Source organism: Leptonychotes weddellii, chromosome 12 (genome assembly GCF_054177405.1).
Source record: "Leptonychotes weddellii isolate Sample4059 chromosome 12, ASM5417740v2, whole genome shotgun sequence".
NCBI classification, from domain to species: Eukaryota; Metazoa; Chordata; class Mammalia; order Carnivora; family Phocidae; genus Leptonychotes; species Leptonychotes weddellii.
The window spans coordinates 1,604,665-1,628,758 of NC_138380.1; the positions used below are offsets into that span (position 1 = coordinate 1,604,665).

The following is a 24,094-nucleotide window of genomic DNA, read 5'->3' on the forward strand; positions in this document are numbered from 1 at the left end:
GCATTATTATTATTATTTTTAAAGATTTTATATTTTTGAGAGAGAGAGGCAGTGAATGCGCATGTGCACGAGCAGGGGGAGGAGCAGAGGGAGAGGGAGGGGGACAAGCAGACTCCCTGCTGAGCAGGGAGCCTGGTGTGGGGCTTGATCCCAGGACCCTGAGATCATGACCTGAGCTGAAGGCAGACGCTTAACTGAGCCACCCAGGCACCTGTTCTTTTTTTTTTTTAAGATTTTATTTATTTGTAGAGAGAGGGAGAGAGAGTGAGTACAAGCAGGGGGAGCGGCAGGCAGAGGGAGAAGCAGGCTCCTCGCCGAGCAGGGAGCCTGATGTGAGACTTGATCCCAGAACCCTGGGATCATGACCTGAGCCGAAGGCACATTCTTATCTGACTGAGCCACCCACGCGTCCCATCCCCTATTCTTTTTTTAAAAATGAACTTTGTGCTAATTCATTCACAGATTTTTGTGCCAGGGTTTTGTAAGGACCTAAACAGTTGCCTTACTGCCTTCTGTTAAATCTCAGCTATTTTCTATAAATCACAGGATTTTCTACCTGTGATGCTGGGCTAATAGTAGGTACCATATGAATACTTAAGGATTCCATATATAGGGACTCTTTATGTTATAATATTTAAACTTGTTAGACTTTTGAAAGCAGTTAGTACATGCTTGCTCTCTAGTGTTTTAGTTTGGCTCTATGATTACACTAAAATACTTCTTAGAATCTATAATCTCTCAAAAATTTGAAGACCTGCAGATTCAACACAGTATCTTAGCTATTTTTAAAGTTGTTTTGGCATCAGGTTTTAATGATTATGGACATAGAAGGGGGGGAGAATTAATGAATATAAATGCATCATTTTTGGGGAAATTAGGGGATGATGAGCAGGAAAATTGGAGATTTATTAGATGATTTTTAAGTATTTATTTATTTTGAGAGAGAGTGAACAGGGGTAGGGGGCAGAGACAGAGGAGGAGAGAGAGCCCCAAGCAGACTCCCCTGACCCCTTCAGTCAGCCCGGAGCCTGACGCAGGGCCTGATCCATGATCCTGAGACATGACCCCAGTGGAAATCAAGACCTGGATACTCAACTGACTGAGCCACCTGGGCACCCCTATCAGATGATTTTTAAAGTAATGGCAGGGAGAGGTGATGAATACCCTGGACTTAGAGTGTAGGGAGAAGAATTGAAATTTATATGAAGCTATTAAAACATTCTTCAGTAGTGGATGGTTAATTGGGGGTGTGTACAACAGTATAAAAATTAATTGTGACTGTTATTTTATGGTCCTTTTGGTTGTAAAGCTATTTTGGGCAGCCCATAATTAAGAATGGAGATTGGAGTAAGAGAATGGCTCAAATACACCATTGACACGGAAGCAGGTGGACACTCATAATTACAGAGACTTAGAGAAGAGAGCCTTTGAGGACAACCCCAGTTAGGTATTGAGGAGAAGGAGGGTCCAGGGGGTGTTGTGCAATATTCTTGTAATTGGATCAGACTTTCTTTAGCTGGTAAATTTATGTGGGAGGACAGAGAGAAGGCTAGCAGCCATGAGGGAGAGGTAGAGGGGGTGAGCGAGCATTGGGGCAGAACTGCTACTTGTAAGAGATACAGAACTTGATACTTTCCAGTCTGTAACTTGAACAATAATTATGAAGTATTGAGGCAGTGGTATCTAAATGGTTTAGACTGGTCGAAGAGAATCTTCCTTACTACCATTAATAATGACAAACTCAAATCATAGAAAACTACATGAGTTTTAAGATTCTGACTTCTAATTTTATAGTAAAGATTTTTGTTGGATACTGTCAACTAAAAAATTTCATTCATTAGCAATTATAATTTTACTTATATTGTATAACAATAAACTTGATAGTGGTCCTAAGGTTCTACTAAGTTTTATTTTCTTGAGCAATAAATATTTGGAAAATTTCAATTTACATATGGTAGTTTTCTTAATCAGGATTTTGGTTCATCACAACACTCTTATCTAACTACATTCTGTCTTACTGATTTAATGAGATTTAAATTTCGATCCATGTTGAAATAAATGCAGTGCGTTTTGAAAATCAATTCTTTTCAAAATAACTAAGTTTCTATTTTTTTATATTTTCTAATAAATTAATGAAACATTTTATTGGAGATAAAAAAATTAATACCTTAACCATTTTTACAGATGAACAAGAAGACGAAGATGCCATAGTCAACAGGATTTCGTATGTATTTTAAAATTCATTTGTTCTGTTTCTAATTTTGATGACATAAATTCTTCAAATTTAATTCGCACCTTTGGGCATAAATGTGGAAAAAATTCACCTGAAGTATTACAATGCTTTTATTGATATTAACCCTATCCTTAGAAACACATACAAACAAACACCCAGTTGACTCTTGAACACCGTGGGGGTTAGGAATGCTGGCCCTGTGCAGTTGGAAATTGTGTATAATTTTTGACTTATCCAAAACTTAACTACTAATAGCCTACTATTGACTGGAAGTCTTACTGATAACATAAACAGTTGATTAACACATATTTTATATGTTATGTGTATTATATACTGTATTCTCACAATAAAGTAGCTAGAGGAAAGAAAACACTATTAAGAAAATCACAAGGGAGAGAAAATACATTTATATTACTGTACTATATTTATTAAAAAAAATTCACTTATATGTGAACCTGTGCATTTCTAAGCCATATTGTTCAAGGATCAACTGTACATGGAAAAATGAGGATTGATTGTCTCCTCTTAAAATTTGCTTGTTTGAGGAGCTGACAATTTTACCTTCAGAGGTTTTAACCAGGAAGTGGGCTATGGTTGGGAAAGTTGCTGGGCCATAAGAAAGAAAACTCTTGGCTGTTTAATGGTCTGCTGAGAAGACTGACACTCTTGGAATAGGGAACAGACGTCTCTTCTAGTTAATTGAACATCTACCTGCTGTGAGCAGGGAGACGGACTCAGATGGTTCTTTAGGTTCCCGATAGCTCTCTTTCTGCTTATATATACTGATATATGATTGATGTACCCTCTAATTTTTTTTTTTTTGAGGTATCAAATGGATGGGAAGCAGTGAGTTTCTATCAGATTTTGCTTGACTAAAATTTGAAATCATACAGATATAACTACATTGGAGAGATTCTTATTCCAGAATTCTTTTATTTTGATTCTTGAAAAATTTTTGGCATAGTCCTGAATTTAGAGAAAAGTCAGAAATATAACAAAAAAGAGCGTTTTTGCCCCAGAACTGTTTGAGAAGTTGCTGACCTGGTTCTCCATTTCCTCAGGATACTTTTGTATATAATGCCTATAAACAGTGCATTCTCCTGTGTATCTACCATATAAACATCAAGATAATGAAACTGATGCTGTACCACTCCTGCCCCATTCAGATTTACCAGTTGTCCCATTCATGTCCTTTGTTGCAAAAAAGATCCCATTCAGAATCACACACTGCTCGTAGTTGTCATGTCCCTTTAGTTGCCTTCAGACTGAAACCCTTCTTCAGTATTTTCTTGACTTCCCTAACCTTGATACTTCTGAAGATTACAGGCCAGTTATTTGGATTTGTTTCTTCACGATTAGTATCAGATTATTCATCTTTTGCCTGGGGTGGGGTGGAGGTGTGGGAAAGGGGGAAAGGCTGTCTGCACTTATGCACCCATTCACGGATACTCTCACGTACCCTGGGATATTACTCAGCCATAAAAAGGGATGAGGTACTGACACATATTACAACATGTAGGAACCTTGAAAACATCATGCTAAGTGAAAGAAGCCAGACATGAAAGGCCATGTAGTGTATGATTCCATTTATGAGAAATATCCAGAATAGGTAAATCCATCAATGTCATATTGATGGTTACCAGGGACTGAGGGGAGGGCAGAATGGGGAGCAACTGCTTAATGAATACAAGGTTTTATTTTGGGGTGATGAAATGTTCTGGAACTCGAAAGTGGTGGTGTTTGCACAACAGGCCAGAACACATCACTTAGACTTTACCTTGCAGTGTATTCTATGAAACGGTGGCTGTGCCTTGTTTCCTTGTGAGGAGGCTCAGGAGCCCTGACCTCCCCTTCTGCTTTCATCAGTTCTGCTGCCGTCACTGTTGCGGCGGGTCTGAGGCCTTTGGGTTATCCTGGCAGGTGGTTCCTGCATCATGTGACTGGAGTTGACATCCCTCTCCTGCAGGCAGACGGGTATACTTACAATAAAGACAGGAGAGGGAGCGGGGAGGCGGGGGGAGGGCACCTGAGAGAATCAGGGCTAGTCTGTTCCCTTCCCCCTCGCCCAGTGATCCCTTTGGCTTTCACTGCCTTTTTTCCCCCTTGTGTGATAGAATGAGTGAGAATGGAAGAGGAAGGTAGATCTGGGTTCAAATTCCAAACTCAAGATTAACTTGAGATCAGAAGAGCTTGAGAAACAAAGATTTGTTTTCTCCGTATGTGAAGGAGAGCTGCCACTTACTCTGTCGTGCTGTTTTGTGGATTAAATCACATCTGCAAAATAATCCAGGATTGGTGCTGGTGTACAGTACGTAGGAATTTGGGATTGCCTCCCTTCTCTCCACCATCTTTCCTTGCCTTGCCCCCTCCACCGAAGAGGAGGAAATGGAAGGAGAGTCCTGCTGAACAAGGAGAAAAAAGAGGAAGAGCTCAGACAAGTTCTTAAGTGTAATGATTGGCAGCACTACCTGGCTGCTTGAAACAAGGATCTCCACAGCTGGCTTAGCACCCATGTCAAAATGGAAAGCCTGTTCCTTGGCTGTTCTCACCTCCCGTTAGACCCACGTTTGCTTTCTCCTTTGCTCCTTTTTTCTTTTCTCTGTTTGTATCTACTTGTGCCCCCAAATTAACTTTGCAACCAAAAACTACATTTTATGAGAGCTACTGTTGGCTAGTTAGTTGATTTGATTTGGATTTAAGTTATTGATATAAAAATGGAATGCTTTTGGGAGCCCTTGCAGGTGAGAGGAGAGTCTCCATTGCAGGAGGTAGGCCTGGCATGAGGTGTCAGAGCCCGGGGGTGACCTGGTGTGGGCTCTCAGGGTCCAAGAGCAGGGAGGGAATTTTCCCTCCTTGGTGGAGTGTCAGCTTGAGGGGTGATGAGGGGCACCCGCATGTGTTCAGGGGTGCTCTGTTACAGGGAGTCACAGGTTGGGGAGGGCATCCAGGCAGGATGACAGAGCCCAAGTAGGCTGAGGAGGGTGTCCCCAGAGGGATGGCCTGGCATAGGTATGAGAGGTCAGTGGGGAGGGAGGTAGGACAGTCCAGAATGGGGAGTCACCTGAGCAGGAGGGCGCCTCTGCATAGGGTGGGATGTCAGATCATTTCCAGGGGATTGGTCCATTAAAGGTGATGGGAGCCATTTTGCAGTTAGGGGAAAGGGAGAAAAACGAAAATGAACAGGGTTGTTGCATTGCAGTTGGACTTGCAAGTGAACTATCAGTGTGGACTCACGGTTTTCAATACAGAGTTATTGCACCAGATCTAGATGTAAAGGTGGGTGCATGTAAGTGTGTATATGTACATGTATGCATAGTGCATACTTGCATTCCTTGCCTGTGCATTGGGAGCATGACACCCCGGGAGCAGGGAGTATATTTAGCACTAGACCTGTGCTTCTGTTATTATTATTTTTTTTTCTTCTTATGTTAATCGCCATACATTACATCATTAGTTCTAGATGAAGTGTTCCATGATTCATTGTTTGTGCACAACACCCAGTGCTCCATGCAGAACGTGCCCTCCTCAGTACCCACCACCAGGCCAACCCATCCTCCCACCCCCCTCCCCTCTAGACCTGTGCTTCTAAATACAACTTTCCACTAATAGGAACCAGGGCTCCTTGGGGGAGAAGCTGACTGCAGGGGTAGGAGAGGGGAAGTTCCAGGCTCATTTTGTACATACGGTACTGCCAGAATACAAGGAAGTGCTCCAAGAACGATGGGGTGCAAGTCTAAAAGACCCAGAAGCCTTCAAGGGCTTTCACATCAATCAGGGACAATCTGAGTGTCCAGAGAATGATTGTAATGGATCCTACACAGAATAAAATAGAACAATCTTGAGTCCATACTGACAGGAATCAGTAAATGAATAAACTTTTTGGCAAGGAACAGGGTATTTTTCCTAGTTTCAAACTTAGCTTCCCACAAAATACTTACTAATTAAAAGTGGAAAAGAGTGATGTTAGAGTCAGAGAGACCTGGCAGACACCATCCTGCCCAGTGGTCAGTCAGAACGTAACCAGCAACGGGGCAGACAGAAGTTCTAGGCCACCTGGTAGCCTGCAGAGAGAAGTGTGAAGCATTGCCTCTGTGATGCTCGTGGACATGACAGACGAGGCTGGGCCAAAGCTGAGTTCCATATTTCCCCGCCGGCCTGCTCCAGCTGCGGCCTTCTCCATCACAGGCGATACCAGCTCTACCATTCCCATTCTCAGGCTAAAAACTCAGAGTCAGCCTTGAGCCCTCTCTGCTCCCACCCCCAGGAAGTCCTGTGGGTTCTGTCCTCAGAATCTGCTCCATTTCAGAAGGTGACGTTTGTGAAACGGTACTTTAATCTGAGGGGCACTTCAATAGGTCTGTAAGCTATGACCACTACTGCTCTTTTTCGACCTGGCCTTACCTTAGGGACCCCTTGCCAGCATTGACCTGCACTGCATTGACCTTTTCTGAGTAGCTCTCGTCCTAGGTGCTCACAGGCAGGGTGAGAGGGTGGCAGCGGCCTGTCTATATCCAGAGCCCAGTCACAGTACCTGCAATGCAGTAGATTCTGCAAGTGTTTGTTGAGAGTTGGCATTATAGTTAGGCTTTTCTGGATCATTCATGATTTCAAATACTTTACCTATTTGCCCTCATAAGCTTAGTTTTTTGTCAGATTACAGGTCCCGGTTTTTGATGTGGAAACTCTGGTTGGTCTTCCTGCTGGTTATGTGGTCAGTGTCATGTGAGCTGAGAGGAGAGGGATTGACTCTTGAGAGGAGTGTGGAGAGTGGTGCTGAGGCTGCTTCACAGGGCAAATGACATAAAGGGACCCTAGGGACAGCGCTGACTGTGCCCCAGAGCACAGAGCCATGAAACGCATTGAGGTTTGGTGTACGAGAAGGCTGGGTACATCACACTGTATGTGGGAGTCTGTCGTGGCAAGAGGAGCCTAACACACATACTGGAATAGCTGTGCAGGACCTGGAATGGTGAACTTGTGGATTTGATCCTATTTTTAGCATTGGAAGGAAGCAGTGGTAGTGATTGGGATAACTTCCTCCCTTGACTTGCAAGGACAGAACAGAGAAGCACGCTTCGGGCCACTGGCCGGTAGTTGCCGGAGTTGGCGGTGTACCTGGGTGGACATTTTTCCTAGTGCTTTTCCCAGGAAACGTGCCCGCTCAGCAAAACAGCTTCTAAGCCTTCTTCTGTGTCTGATTTGGTATTTTTGGTATGTATGATATGGTCTACATTTAAACATTATCAATGATTTACTGAACAGAGGTTTCATGGTTGTTTTGGCTTTTAAGTAGGAAAACATTTCTGTTGGTTGCCACAAGATGGCATTGGTCTCAAAGTTACTCTAGTGGATGTGTATTTCGAGTGTTTATTGTGTTTTTTTTTTTCTTTCTTATGTGTTACATTTATTTTCACATTCTTCCTATATTGACTTTAATGGGATGGATATTAAATTAAGATTCCATCTCTAATGTTGGTGAGGTTTTCTTTTCCTTTGCCTTTTTAGTCTTAAAAAAATCTTTTAAAAAATTAGATACAAAATTTTAAACATTTCAGACATATATAACTGAGAAAGTGAAAGCCCCTTAGAATTCCACTCTCCTGGGGGTTTGTTATATATTATGCTAGGTTTTTTTTTTTTTTTTTGTGTGTGTGTGTGTACCTCTATTTTCCTGTGTGTATAAATGCATTTTTTTTTGGAGGGGGGAGCATGTTTTCTATTTATTGTCCGTGCCTTTTCAGTTTTTTTAACTTAATTTATCTTAGACATTTCTCTGTATCAGTATTTATTAGCAATATCTTATTTTTAAAAATGACAAAATAGTGTTTTAAATACTGTTTAATAGTAGAATATTGTTTAATAGTTCTCTACTGTTTCCTAGTATAATTTATTTTGCCTTTACCCGTTTTAAGAGGTAGCTGACCAATGGCTTTGTTAAGTTTTTTTCTTTTGAAATAACCATTTTGAATTGATTTCTTTTTCATATTGTTTTCACAAGTTTTTTTTTTTTTCACCTGAATCAGTTTTTGCATTGCTGTTAGGATGTATTTGCCAAAGTAGTTAATTAAATGCAATTGTGAAATAAATATTTAAATTTAAAAGAGGAAAGAGACTATGGCTTATTCTTTGTAAAATGTGCAAAGTACTCTGTCTTCTGTATGTGATTCTTCTAGGGCCTGCTTGTTCAAGTTAATGACCTTTTTCACAGAGCGAGGAGTTTTAGAGTATACCTAATTGAACTTCTAGTATCATATATATATCATTTGTCTCCCAACTGCACATATTTAATGAAAATCTTATGTAACTTTTTTGGATTAAAAGATTTAAGAGTTTTTATCCTTTTTGAATTCCTACCGTATTCCTTGCTTTTTCCAATTGCTGGTGACAGTGATCTCTTCTCTTCCAGGTTGTTTTTGAGCACGTTCACTCTGGCAGTTTCAGCTGGGGCTGTTTTGCTTTTACCCTTTTCAATAATCAGCAATGAAATCCTGCTTTCTTTTCCTCAAAACTACTATATTCAATGGCTAAATGGCTCCCTGATTCATGGTTAGTATATACTGCTCAATATAATCACAGTGAATGTTTTTGTTTTTTACTGCACTGTATTTTTAGATTTGCCTTTTCTTAATTTCCTTCATAATTTGCATCTTCCTCCAATAAACCATGAGTCCTTCATAAAATCAGAAAACCAGATTTTACTTACTATTCCTATTCTTAGTTGTGAAAGGCTTTTCTGTTTTACTTAATCAAGAAGCAGTCTTTATACTTAATGATTTTGATAAATAGGTTCTCATTTAAATATTTAGCAAGAGAATTTTGGTTTATCTGGATATGTCAAAAGAACTCAGCCTCCATTTAAGACCTAAAAATACTAGCCATAGTTTTCTACTTAATTTATTTTCTGTTACTTCTGTTATTTAAGAATGTATAATTGAAGGGGAAAAAACTCTTCTGTCAAGTACAAACTTTAGAATTAATGTGGTTAAAAAAGTGACTTACTTACTGTGGGCAACATGGTATGTTGCTTTGGAGGCCAATTAGACCTGCATTCCAATCTTGACTCTGCCATTTTCTAGAAATTTTTAGTGAGGTGTACGACATTTTAATTTTAATTTATGAAATATATTACAAGATCTAATACATAGATCTTTTTTATATGTTCCATTGTCCTTCCCCCTTTTATTCTTTTTGAATTGTGGTATCTTTATATGGAAAACACATCAGCTTTTTATTACATTTTTGTAAATATGTTCTAGTTATTTTTCTTTTTAACTTTATTTGCTTTTTTATTGACAGAATTTTTAACATTTGTATATTGTCCAGTGTCCAGTCTTTTTTCTTCCTTTGGTTTCTCTAATTGTTTTGTGTTTAGAAGATCCTTTCCCTTCCTGATATGTGACAAATACTCTCTTTTTCCCCCTCATTTTCTAAAGATGATTTTTTTTGTGTGCATAACTCTTTTTAATTCATCTGGAATTTATACAGACAGCTACCTTTTTTCTCACTCCTTTGTGTTTAAAGAAATACTACGTTTGCTGTAGAATATTTGGAAAACAATATATGGTGAAGAAAATTAATGTTACCCACAATCCTACAACCCACAGAGCTATTGTGAATACCGTGTAATCTTCAGTAAGGTGTCTTCCTGTGAACGCATAACCAGATGGAAACCTTCAGGGACTCACTGATGATTTATGTTTTCCTAAATCAACATATAAGTGGGAGGTTTCCATGCCATTAACTACTTTTCTGTGCAATTTATAGTAGTGCCTGGAGCTGTTATAAGCATGGATTGTTCCCAATTTTTTTTTAACTAAAAAAGTTCCAGTGTACATCTTTACAAATATTTGTCCTTAGGATAAATTTCTGCAATTCACTTTCCAGGTAAGCACACTTTAAAAGTTTAGAGAAGATGTTTCCTGATTCCGAAAAGCTGTGTGAATTCCACTAGTGGTTTCACTTTCGCTGAGGGCATCCTCTTCCCACAATGCATCTTCGTCAACTGTGGGTGGTACTTAAAACCTGCCAATTCAAGGAGTGCTTGGGTGGCACAGTCAGTTAAGTGTCCAACTCTTGGTTTCTGCTCAGGGTCATGAGATTGAGTCCTGCATCGGGTTCCATGCTCAGGGCAGTCTACTTGGATTCTCTCTCTCTGCCCACCACCCCACCCCCGCAATAAATCTTAAAAAAAAAAAAAAAGTTCCAGTTCAGAAACATGAAGCATCTCCCCTCTTAAATGTACATTTCTTTAATTACTAGTAAGGATAGACATTTACAAAACATACTCAGAAGTCATTCATAGTTATTTTTTAGTAAATTGCCTACCTATGTTTCCTTTGCCCATTTTTACAGTGTTTCCCCCTCCTTTTTTTTTTTTTAATTAAATTTTTAATTCCTGTTAGTTAACATACAGTGTAATATTAGTTTCAGGTGTACAGTGTAGTCATTCAACACTCCATACACTACCCGGTGCTCATCACAAGTGCTCTCCTTAATCCCCATCACCTATTTCATTCATCTCCCAACCACTCCCTCCCCTCTGGTAACCAACAGTTTGTTCTCTACAGTGAAGAGTCTGTTTCCTGGCTTGCCCCTCTCTCTTTTGTCCGTTTGCTCGTTTGTTTTGTTTCTTAAATTCCACATATGAGTGAAATCATAGGGTATTTGTCTTTCTTTGACTGACTTATTTCTCCTGCATTATACTCTCACTCCATCCATGTTGTTGCAAATGGCAAGATTTCATTCCTTTTTACACTTGCAGTGTTTTTTTTTTTAAGTAATTAGTTGTCTATCAGAGGTTAATTGAAAACATTTTCCTCCCATTTGTCCTTTAATACTGCTTAAACTGTTTTGTTTTTTTTTTTTAAAGATTTTATTTATTTATTTGACAGACACAGGAGAGAGGGAACACAAGCAGGGGGAGTGGGAGAGGGAGAAGCAGGCTTCCTGCCGAGCAGGGAGCCCGATGCGGGGCTCGATCCCAGGACCCTGGGATCATGACCTGAGCTGAAGGCAGTCGCTTAACCGACTGAGCCACCCAGGCGCCCCTGCTTAAACTGTTTTTTGACATGAAAAATTTTAACATTTTAGTTTAATCATATATTTGAATCTGGCCTTTGTGGTTTCTGTCATGCTTGAAAGTAGAAACAAATGGAGTCATGATGCTCTGAAGACCAAATGAATTCAGTAAAATTAGGACTAATTATTAACTGAATAAAAAGAAATTACTCCATTTTTTTTGCTTAGCAATTGAAAAAAACTGAATAAGCAAACAAATTGATACAAAAAATAAATCCTCTACTGAAAAGTTAGCTGTTATTATGAAAGGCAGGAGACAAGCTGGAAAGTAATGGCTATGACTGTTTTGGTGAGTTATTTTTAGATGACATGTTATTTGTTATTAAAAATACTTGGATAATATATAATTTAGAAAATGGTTTTTACACGTATAGTCTAAAATGTTTGAGGAAGACTGGCATGGTTCCCCTTGGCCCTAGCTTCCTGTAAAGCGATAGGTACTATAGCATATACATTTTGCAGGATTGGGCTCCAGGTGTTCTTACCAGCAGAGCAGGTGGTCTCAAGCTGGGCTAACCAGTATGACAGGTGAACTGGACTTTGTTTCCAGTTTTACTGAGTAGAAATTGCATGCTATACTTAGTGACCTTCACATACTCTAAATCAAGGCTATTTCTTTTATTCTGTTTATGGCCTGTTAAGTAAGAGCTACTAACACATGACATGCCATGTATTTGGAGGCCTTAACTCTGGAAGTAAATATATTTGTTTTATTGGTAGTCTTTCTCATTATAATGTAAGGTGTGTAAACTCAAATATTTTGTTTATAAATTAGGGCTTAGAACAGTGATTCCCACATAGTGATTGCCTAATAAACCTGTTGAATGAATATGTGATAGACAATAATTTTGAACTCCAATAAAGCACATCATCTGAAAGTTGGGGAACTAGAGGAAGAACCTTCTAAATGATGTCACTGCTTCTAAATGTACTCTTAGGAATAGGTTTCAGGAGGCCTGGGATGTAAGCCCTGGAAATTTTCCTTGAGGGTTTTATGACCCCTGGCTTTGTTTCTGCTAAATCTTTGGTAGGTCTGTATCCTTTGCTGCATGTAGTGAATATCATAAATCTTTAAATTCATCTTTCTCTTCTAAATTCATAGCTTTCTTTAACCTTGTCGATGACATTCGAGGTAGTGCTTATTATTAGTCCCTTAGATTGTCTTGGGGTTGAAGATTTGTCAACCTTAGACATACTTGCTTCTTAGCTTTTAAAAAATCATCAATGGGGCCAAATTATGGTAATACTAAGACATGCCCTGAGGCATGTTCTGTGTTCTAGACATGCTCTTCCTCACTTCCATTGTGGAGGAGGCGTCCAGGTTCCCCTTCGTGGTCAGAACTCCCTTGCTGGTTGATTGAGAGGCATGAGGACTGCAAAGTGCTGGACAGCAGTCTGAACTTCCATTTCAGTGGAATCGTTGTGTCTCGTGGTGGAAACGTTCCTCCCTTTGGAGCTGGAACTCTAGTCTAGCAGCACTGGTTCCTAAGGTTATAGGAACAGGAGACAGAAAGTTTGCTAGTGGGTCAGGATGGATAATAGTGAGTGCTACCACTCCCGATTCTACTCCTTGATTCTACCTGTGAACCCCGGCTATGGGAGAAATACCACCATATATTGAATACAGATTCAGGGGGAATACGACCTCCTAGAGTACCTTTCTTCAGCCCTGCGAGGTATTGCCAGCTAGCTGGCACCGTAACTGAGTCTTCAGAAGGACATTCCACCATTCTATCAAACCAGCTGCTTCAGGATCGTGGGAAACATGCATGACCAGTGAATTCCGAGGGCATGGGCCCATTGTTGTTCTTCTGCTATGAGGTATTTCCTAGAGCAGGAGCGCTGCTGTGATGATGGTGGGCAAGGCATTCTGAAAGTCCACAGATAATAGTTTTGGCAGCAGCTTTGCGTTCGAGGCAAATCTGTACCCAGAGTAAGTGTCTGTTCCAATAAGGACAAAATGCTGCCCTCTCCATGATGGGAGTGGCCCATTTCAGTGAACCCACCACCAGGTAGCTAGCTAATCTCCCCTGGGAGTGGTGCCATATTGAGGTCTCAGTGTTGGTTTTTGCTGCTGGCGATTAGGCATGCAGGTGGTAGCCATAGCCAGGTGAGTCTGATGAGTAGGCATGCACCTTGCTGAGCCCGTGCGTAATCTCTACCCTGCCATCATGGCCACTTTGTGTATGAGCCCATTGGATCATGACGAGTGGCGGGGAAAGAGGCTGACTGTGGTATCTGCGGAACAGGTAGTCCTATCCACTTGATTATTAAACTCCTCCTTTGCCAGGGTCCCCTTTTGATGAGCAGTCACATGGGACATGAATATCTTTGCATTTTTTTTCCCATTCAGAGAGTACTATCTGTACTACCTCTGCCCCAAATTTCCTTGTTACCAGTTTTCTAGTCATGTTTCTTCCTGACCTTCTAGCCAAATCACTGGACACAACCCATGAATTTATAATTACATGTCTGGTCATTTCTCCTCCCAGGCAAAGTGAACAGCCAGGGGCATTGGGAGGATTTCCCTTCACTGCTGTCTCAGAGGGCTCTAGTGCTGCAGCTGTCCACTCTGGGTGGTGTTGTGCAGAACCATCTGTAAACCAGGCCTGAGTCTTTTCTTCGCTCTGTCAGCAGATTGTAGGGAACTCCCTATGAGGCCCTACGTGCAAGTTGGGGAAGAGAAGTAGTAGAGCAGGAGTGGAGACCATGGGCATTTGGGCCACTTGTTCATGTAACTTACTTGTACCTTCAGGGCCTGCTTGGGCCTGATCTTATGTATACCACTTCCGTTTGATGATGGAGTGTTGCTGTTGCATGTCTGATGTTATGGCTCGGTGGATCAGATAACAAACACCCTGTTCATGATGGGCAGCTCCAGTCACATGGTAACTTGGTGGCTCATGGTCAAGTGTTCAGTCTCTTTTTTTTTTAGATTTTTTAAAAAATTTATTTATTTGACAGAGAGATAGCACAAGTAGGCAGAGAGGCAGGCAGAGGGAAAGGGAGAAGCAGGCTCTCTGCTGAGCAGGGAGCCTGATGTGGGGCTCGATCCCAGGAGGCTGGGATCATGACCTGAGCCGAAGGCAGCCGCTTAACCGACTGAGCCGCCCAGGCGCCCCAAGTGTTCAGTCTCTTTTAAGGCCCAGTAACAGGCCAAGATGTGTTACTTAAAAGAGAATGCTTATCTGTGCAGGGCTGTCCTTCAGGTGTGTCCCAGAGGGGCTGTCGTGCTGTAGGGCTTTGCTCTAAAGTCCTAAGGGCCTGCGCTGTGATCCCTTTGTAGTGCCTGCCAAAGGCTCCACGCAGCATTCCTGCCTGCCGTGGACACTTCGGGCATCGCTGGGTTTGCGGATCACGTGGCCTACATAGCAGAGCAGCTGGCACAGCGGCCTGTACTCGTTGCAGAACCTTCTTTTGTTCTGGACCCCACTGTAAACCGGGCAGCTCTGGGCATCACTCGGTAAGTGAGCTGCAGTAACACACCCAGAGGAGGAATAGGGGGCATATGTTACCTTCAAAATCCCAAGAAGCCCATGGACTTCGTGCCTTTCTTGGTTGTAGGAAGAGCCAGATTCAACAACTGATCCTTCACCTGAGAACAGAGATCCCCCACGTCCGCACACCACTAGACCCCTAGAAATTTCACTGACATAGAAGGCCCCTGAATTATTCTTGGATTTATTCTCCACCCTCTGACATGAAAATGTCTTACCAATAAGTCTAGAGTACTTGCTACTTCTCGCTCACTAGATCCAGTCAGCACAGTGTCATCGTTAGAATGGGCCACTGTGACATTTGGTGGAAGGGAAAGGCAATCAAGATTCCTGCAGATTAGGGGCGCCTGGGTGGCTCAGTTGGTTGAGCGACTGCCTTCGGCTCAGGTCATGATCCTGGAGTCCCGGGATCGAGTCCCGCATCGGGCTCCTTGCTCAGCAGGGAGTCTGCTTCTCCCTCTGACCCTCCCCCCTCTCGTGCTCTCTCTCTCTATCTCATTCTCTCTCAAATAAAATCTTTAAAAAAAAAAAAAAAGATTCCTGCAGATTAAATTGTAACAGGGCTGAAGAGTTGGAGTGGCCCTGAGGTAAGACAGTGAGGGTGCTTTGCTGGCCTTGCAGCTGAAAGTAAACTTCCAGTGGGTCTTATGGACAGAGATGGAGACAGAGGCCTCTGTCACATCAGGAGTCACACACCAGGTACCATGGTATGTGTTAATTTACTTAAGCAGTGAAACCACATCTGGAACAGTAGCTACAGTGGGAGTCACCACCTAGTGAGGTTTACGGTAATCCACTGTCATTGTCCTAAGGTCTGTCTGTTTTGGGGATGTGGGAGTCACTACTTCTGCGTCTTTCAAACCCTTGATGGTGGCATTAATCTCTGCATTTCCTTCAGGAATGTGGCATGACTTTTGGTTTACTGTTTTCCTAGTTAGAGGCAATTCTGGGGGCTTCCACTTGGCATTTCCCACTGTAATAGCCCTTACTACACAGGTCAGGGGACCAGAGTAGGGGTTCTGTTAGCTGTGAAGTATATCTATTCCTTATGCATTCTGGCACTGGGGATGTGACCGCAGACTGGGTTTGCAGACCCACTGTGACACATGTGAGACCTGAGCTAACACTCCGTTGACCAGCTGACCTCCATAAGCCCTTGCTGTGACTGGTGGGCCACAGTGATGTTTTGGGTCTCCAAAAGTAGTACCTGAAAAGTCCGATGATTTCCTTTACTCCAGTGCAGTTATATCATCCACATTCATTTGTCAGTCATTTACCATCTTGTAACACTAGATTTTCTTGAGTTATTACTTGTCTTTTTGTGTTTAGCCTTTGTGAATTTATGCCAAATTCTTTGAGGTCTCAGAATATGTCTGAAATTCTCTTAATCTCCCATGGATCACTGCTCCAGTACTTTCACACTGGAATTGTCCAATAAAGATTCATCGTTGAGTGAATAAAAGTTATTTATTGTGTCATTAGGAATACCTTGATAAAAAAGAACTTAATTTGAAAAGAAATTTAATGGCTTATCCTGTAAAATTGTCAGTATGGATGGTTTTGATCACTTGTGCCTTTAGTGTGTAAATCATATGGATTAGGCCAATATATGTGTTGATAATGCTTTAGGATGTATAAAAATACTTAGCTTGAATTAAATATAGTGTCTGGATTTGGGCCACTTGGTTTGAGATGTTACATGTTAACCAGATTATGTTAGAATGCCACTTCACTTCTGTGGGCCAGAATTTAATAACATAAATAAATAAGATATTACCCTTAGTTCTAAATCTGTATCATGTAGCAAGATGTATCTTTGTCTACAAGGGGAAAATAATTAAAATAGCTTGAAAAATGTGATATACAAAAATGATATTGGAGCTAGAATGGGGCAGAATGGTAATCTGGTCATTGGCAGTTTTAGCCCAGGGTCTTTTTTGCTTGTCAGCCGGCAGTTGTGAGGTGTGTCCCTTCATTCACTTAGTGTGGGTATGACGTGCCAGCAACTATAGTTATTATAGGATGGTACAAAGAGAGCAGAGATGACAAAATGGTAGCTAAAATTTGTATTGTCACTTTTATTGTTAAAATTGAAAAAGGGTAAAAAATGGACAGAAAGAAAGCATCTAATTGTATTCACTTTCTTTGTATCTTGTTAAAAGCTTAGCAGAAAAATATGAAACTCTTCAGTTCCATAAATTGAAAAACTGATAATGGGTTTTCCTTTCGGGGTGATAGACACGTTTTGGGGTGAGATGGTGGTAGTGGTATAGCATGATTTGTGAATGCACCAAATGCATTGAATTACTCCCTTTAAATGGTAATTTTATGTAATGTGAGATTAAAGGTAAAAAATAAACAGGAATAAGTCTTTGGAAGGTAGGGGAGTGATGGAGTTAAGTTGTAGCCTTAAATAAAGTCAGGAAATAATTCTTCAGTTTTTTGAGGTATCCCCCACTGGGGGCCAATTTTTGCTAAGCTGTCCATACTTAACTTATGAAAGAGACAGAGACACATGTTTATAACATGATTGCCTAGTTGACATTTAGTCTGTTAAAAGATAACCACCATGAACCTTACTAGTCTTTTCAAGGTATGGGTGTTTTATTTTGATTTTTCAACAGGAATAGACAATATGCTATTGTGGATATCATGAAGGAACAATACAAAATCCATCTTTATTTTAGCCATTTTCAAGTCCCACAGAAGATTAAAAAAATCAGACTTCTAGATTATAAGCAATTAAACTAAAAAAAAAGAAAAATAAGTATAACATCTACTTATGGATAGATATTAAATTGAAATCAGTCCTTCATAAAGTTTAATATACCATTATTAGTTAAATGTTACTAGTAGTTTCTAATCAATTGGTCTTAGTAGTCATTTGTCATAGTATGCATCACCGTAGTTACTGGATATTAATGGAGGTATTGTTTATAAAAATTTTAAAAATAAAACACAATCTAAGTGTCAGAGTAAGAAATTTGCTTAATTGAATTTTGGTAGATCCTAACAGTGGAGTGCTTTTTTGGCCATTATAGATGATGATGTAGAATAGTATTTGTTGATAGAGAAGGATGTTGAAAAACATGTTTTTCTCTGGGTGGTAGGATTAATTACAGGATATAAAAATTTTTTTGGTGCTTGTATTGTATAATATTTCTGCAATGGACATGTATTGCTTTTTTGTTACAAGAAAAAAGTTATATTAAGGTAAAAAGTTTCACAACTCATTGCTAAAATTGTTCTTTAATTTTTGTTTTTCTTCTAATAGACAGAAGCTGTTCTAATTCTGGGGTTCACACAGTACTTACTGTTCAGAAGCAAACTTGTCTTTCTCTAAGGCTTCTGCTTTCTTGGTAGAATTTTTTTATTATATAACTCACTTTTTGACAATAGTGTTAGAGCCTCAATTCCACTGAAATACTGATTTTAACTTAGATTTGTCATTTTGGAAATTATTGAATATGGCTGAACTCTGATTAATTTTCTGTTTTAAATTCATGAAGTGTTTGGTCTGTATGATAAAAAATGATAGATCATTTGCTTAATAGTATTTTATGTTGGATTTTGGAATATTTTGTGACTCCAGCAGATGGAGCTAGAAGTTAATGCATCCTATGGTGATCTCGCAATTCAGTTTGGTTTGGTTTGAAATGAAGTATTCTAGGATTAGTAAATAACCATTGTTTAAGTTCAGATACATCTTTGGGGGATAGGCATAGGACATCTTTCAGAAAGGTTGTCACTGATACTGATTTAGACAAACTACAAGGTTTTTGAATTTTTTGGGTTATATTGAAGGATTTTAGCTATAATAAAGTAATTTTAGCCTTTTGAAGTAGAGAATAATATTTTTATTTTATAAATTAATATGTAGTCATATAAATAAGTTATAAATATTAGTTCTAATTTAAAATTAGGAAAGTTTCATCAAAATTACAGAATAATTCTTAAGGGATGTTTATGTATGTATGTCTGATGTATGTTTGTAAAATGCTGGAAACTTATTAAGTCTTAATTGTCAAGAATATAATTACTACTTAGGAATGTATGTTAGATATATTTCTCTGTATTAGATGTTTTTCTCATAGTAACTTTAACTTATATGTTGTAGATTTAATAATTAAATTAGCATAAGCTAAGCCTGAAACTTTCACATTTACTTACTCTGGTAAATAAACTTAATTTTTTGCATTTAATTATTTAGACTTTGAATAAAAACTGATTATTTGTGTAGATGATTATTCTGTTAAGATAAGACCATCAGCTCTCAAATTCTTTGTGTTAAGTGAATGTTTCTTGCAAAAATAAATACAGTGGATGTTCTGTATCACATTATATCCCTTTCTACAATTGTGATTGTCAAAACCATTAGTAGTAATGTTGAGTCTCCTGGAAAAGGGGCAATTGGGGGAAAATAAAAAAAAAAATTTAAATTATATATATATACATATACACACACACGTATGTACTATATGCACACATATATAGCATACGCATATACTCATATATATTACATATATAGTTTAGTATGTAAAAGTGTAGGCATCTAATTTCATGTCAAACTAAATGAGTTGGTATTCAGAATCTTTGTGATCATACTCATCATTTTCTCCACTTGTTCTGCAGACATTGCTGCTTGTTGATATCTGTTGATACAGATTTCTTTATTTAGCTTTTTATAATTATCTTCATTTTAAGTGTGTGGGTTAGTCAGAGCAGATACTTTTTCTGATTTGTGAGCTTTTGCCCAAGGCAGAGTTTTATTTGCGGGGCTCGATCCCAGGACCCTGAGATCATGACCTGAGCTGAAGGCAGATGCTCAACGACTGAGCCACCCAGGCGCCCCCAGAGTTTTATTTCTTAACTTTTGATTTTCAGAGAACAATTTGTAGTTCTCCCTGCATGAAAGGAGACATATATGATCAGAAGGATGAATTCTGGGAGTATGTGTATTTATAGTTCAATAACAAAAAAAAGTTCCCTTCTGACGCTTAACGACTGAGCCACCCAGGCGCCCCTGTTTTTATATATTTTTAATGTCGTGTGTATATAGGTTTTTGTTTTGTAAGCTTTTTGGGGTATAATTAATGAGAATCATTCTTTTTAAAAAAATTTTTAAAAGATTTTATTTGAGAGAGTGAGCGTGAGAGACCATGAGCTGGGGGAGGGGTAGAGAGAGAGGGAGAAGGAGACTCCCTGCTGAGCAGGGAGCCAGAAGAGACTCGAAGAGACTTGGGGCTCCATCCCAGGACCCCAGGATCATGACCAGAGCAGAAGGCAGATGCTTAACTGACTGAGCCACCCAGGAACCCCTAATGAGAATAATTCTTTAGGGAAAGGTTGAGAGCTAATTTTAGCTGTAACTCACTTTCTTGTCTTTATCTGGTCAAATTGCTGGTGTGCATTAGAATTTTTCAGTTGTTTGGAACATTTGCATTATTTTGAGATGGCTGGTGGGAGGCGCTGACATTTGTTTAGTATTTGGTATGTTATTTCTCTTCTTTTCTTTATGAGAGCCCTATGAGTTAAGTTGTAGCCTATTTTATACATGAGGAAACAGAGTTGAAGTTCCTTTTCCAGCTCATATATAGCTGATAGATGCAATCTTAAGCTAGTCAGATGTAAAGTGCCACTTACTCAGACATCTGGCATCAGGACTTTTAGGCCTTTTAAATCATGAATAGTGTGAATGCCTTGTTTTGTTAGAGGACATTATAGCAGACAAAGTACATATAGTACATTCAGTGTTTTATCAAAGTTGGATTTGTTAAAACCTTTCCGTATTTGGTGTTTTCAAAAGGCTTGGGTGTACATGTGCTCACATATAAATACATGTAGAAATGCTGAATTCTGTTTCAGTGTCTTACAAACTGATCAGAAGCTCCACTAATTTTGTTTTACACAGATGGATAGAATTAATAAGCTGTCATATTCTCAGTTTAAACATTTCCTTTAGTAAAATCTTATTAAACTGATTGCTTTTTTCAGCAGATGATATTAACAAAATTCAAAATATTGTGCTTTTTTCATCCAGAATGATGAGTGTGAGATCCATACAGTAGTGTAGAAAGAGCAAGAGATCTTGGATCTAATCCTTTGTTGTTATTTGTAAGTTATGGAATTTGTGTGGCATTTATTTAACCTCTTTTAAAAAAAGAGTTTGGTTTCTGAGGGAATGAAACAAGGGATCTCAAAGTTCTTTTCTGCTCCAAAATTCTGTGTTTACTTGTTATTCTTGGTGCATTAAAATAAAAGTACACTTTTGTTTATTTTGAATAAATCTTAATTTCAGAATCTTACAAATGTATGTCTACCCTGCTTAAGTATTTTGTTAAAGAGATCTTTATTTAGACCAGTAGAAACAGGAAGAGAGGTCCTTTTAATTTAACACAATTCTTTGAGAAGATATACAACTGGTACTTTTTTTCCTAAGTGATTTTTTCCCCCCCTTTCAGAGTGTAAATTGAAAGTAACAGGTATTGAACAGTATAATAAGGAGCTTAGCAAAGTGAGGCTTTGCAATGATTTCATTATGTTTAATATGTTTTTAGGACACTATCATTTTTTAAAAAAAGATTTTATTTATTGAGAGAGAGCGGGAGAGAGACACAAGCAGGGGGAATGGCAGGCAGAGGGAGAAGCAGACTCCCCGCTGAGCAGAGAGCCAGATGCGATGTGGGACTCGATCCCAGGACCCTGGGTCATGACCTGAGCTGAAGGCAGATGCTTACAGACTGAGCCACCCAGGCGCCCCTAGGATACTATCATTTCATTAAGAGTGCATTTTCTAAATGTATCAAAGAATATAATGGGCAGGGTATAGAAAAGGGAGAAAAAAGAATAAGCATGATGGTTTTGTGAACTATCCTAGAGGCCCACTGTAGAATGTGTATTGGAGCAGTTATATTTTAGGAATTTAGGGCAAGAGAGTAAAGCGAATGGATATTTTACAATAGGGAACAATTTTGTCTAAGATCATAGGAGTTGAGGCTTAGGCTTTATTGAGTTGGGTGTTGAAACAATTTAAAAAAGGGGCAAGGACCTCAGTAAGTATTTGGGAAGTCAACTTCAAACAGTGGGTAACTACCCGTTAAAAACAGCTTTTTAAAGATTAACAAATCCATGAGGACAGTGAGTAAAGAATGAGTGATCTGCTATGGTGTTTTATGCCCAGAGCATTCCCTGTGTTTATTGTTATATCAAAAACTAAGGCTCAGGTATGAAGTAAGAAAAATTAAGAAAATCAGCATTCAAGTTTAAAAGCTACATATAGTTTGGCCAAGATGAAGTAAGAGAGACTGTGTATACCCTGTCACTTAAAACAACTAAGTTTTCAAGAAAACGTAGGCACTGAGAATAGCAATTCAGCATATAAATAAATATATTCAACTGCTTGAGGGTGCTGCCGAGAGAATGGGGGTGCAGGCTATAGTTGGGGGGCAGGTGGCTGGAGGTTCTGGGCAGAGTACTAGACAGGTGAGAGTTGCACAGAGAAACATCTTGTTTTACAGATGGATAGAATTAGTGGACTATCATGATCTCAGTTTAAACATTTCTCTTTGTAAGATCTTATTAAATAGATGTTCTTTTTCGGGGCGGGGGGAGCTGAAATGAAGGTTTTCGTGAGGTTGCATTCTTATTGGAGGCTCTGGGGAAGAATTTGCTTCCAGGCTCATTGAGGTTATTGGCTGAATTTGGTTCTTTGTGGTTGAAAGACTGAAGCCCTCCCTTTCCTTGCCAGGTGCTGGTCTTTGCCCTAGAGGCTGCCCACCTCTTAGTTTTTCATGTGACCCCTTCCAGAAAAAGTGCCTTGAGTTCCTCCCTGATTGACCCTTCTACTGCTTCTCTCTGACTTCAGTTGGAGAAAGTTCTTTGCTTTTAAAGGTTCATTGGGTAGGTTTCACCCACCTGGCTAATCTAAGATGATCTGTCTCCCTATATTAAGGTCCATAGCCTTAATAATTATATCTGTAGTCTTTTTGGCATGTATACTGGGTTGAATAATGGTCCTCTTTCCTGCCTACCCTTCTTCCCCCAATCAGGTCCACCTAGAACCTCAGAATGTGGCCTTATTTGGAAATAATGTCTTTGAAGATGTAATTAGTTAAGATAAGGTCACACTGGGTTAGTGTGGGCCCTAATTTAATTACTAGTATCCTTATAAGAAGATAAAACAGAGACACAGACACACCTGAAAAAGGCCATGTGAAGACAGGGAGATTTAGAGAGATACATCTATAAAAACTAGGAATGCAGCTACCCCGTCTCTACCAGAGATAAGGAAGGATTCTTGTCTAGAGCCTTCAGAAGGGATATGGCCCTACTGACCTTGATTTTGGACTTACAGCCTCCAGAACTGTGAAAGAACAAATTTCTGTTGTTGGAATGTGGTACTTTGTTTTTAGGACACTATAGAAAACTAATATACCATGTAATGTAACATATTCACAGATTCCAGGGACTAAGATATGGACATCTTTGGGGATTCACTCTGCCTACCTTGAGTCTACAGCTGAGTACAAAGCAGTAAAGTAAAACTCATAACAAAGAGAAAAATAAGTCAAAACTGACTTACAATTGACACAGATTCAGAATTGGTAGACAAGAACGTTTTCATGAGGTTGCATTCCTTATTGAAGGCTCTTGGTAAGAATTTGCTTCCGGGCTCATTCAGGTTATTGGCTGAATTTTGTGGTAAAATATAAAAGTTTTTATTATATGTCTTTTAAAAAGATAATTGGGGGCACCTGGGTGGTTCAGTTGGTTAGCGTCTGACTTTGGCTCAGGTCATGATCCTAGGGTCCTGGGATTGAGCCCCTGCATCGGGCTCCCTGCTTAGCGGGGAGCCTACTTCTCCCTCTCCCCCACTTGTGCTCTCTCTCTCAAATAAATAAATAAAATCTTTAAAAAAAATAAAAAGATAATTGGCTGCTTAAAAAGTAGTAACAATGTATTGTGATTTTATAGCATATACAGGTAAAATTCATGACAACAATAGCACAGAGGCAGAAGGAAAGAAATGGAAATATACCATTGGAAGGTTGTTATGCTGTACCTGAAGTATTATATCACTTGAAAGCTGGCTGTGGTGAGTTAAGGTGTATGTGATAAACCTGCAAATAACCCTAAAATAGCTCAACAAGGACATAGTCAATAAGCAACTGTAAGAAATAAAATGGAATCATAAAAATTAATCCAAAGGAGCACAGAAAAAGAAGAAAAAGGGAAGATAAATGGGACAAATAGAAAACAAAGAGCAAATCAGTAGACTTAAACCTGA

The 24,094-nt window shown here is 39.4% G+C and overlaps 2 protein-coding genes across 8 annotated transcripts in view; one reads left to right on the top strand and one right to left on the bottom strand.

The window, feature by feature from the left end:
- The window catches only part of DNAJB6 (DnaJ heat shock protein family (Hsp40) member B6), a 398,231-nt gene extending 396,686 nt beyond the window's left edge, over positions 1-1,545 (bottom strand). Inside the window, exon 1 of the mRNA XM_081799764.1 lies at positions 1,534-1,545. The gene's annotated coding sequence lies outside the window, so the exon portion shown is untranslated. The remainder of the gene's footprint in view (positions 1-1,533) is intronic.
- Positions 1-24,094, top strand: part of LMBR1 (limb development membrane protein 1) — a 155,910-nt gene that overhangs the window by 40,305 nt on the left and 91,511 nt on the right. For 3 of the 7 annotated variants that reach the window (XM_081799750.1, XM_081799756.1, XM_081799749.1), the window contains exons 3-4: positions 2,185-2,224; positions 8,640-8,779. In XM_081799750.1, the coding sequence (XP_081655876.1) occupies positions 2,185-2,224; positions 8,640-8,779 (180 nt within the window). Of the gene's footprint in view, positions 1-2,184; positions 2,225-8,639; positions 8,780-14,597; positions 14,775-24,094 lie in introns of those variants that run through there. The other 4 variants (XM_081799751.1, XM_081799754.1, XM_081799752.1 and 1 more) reach the window with 3 other exon arrangements.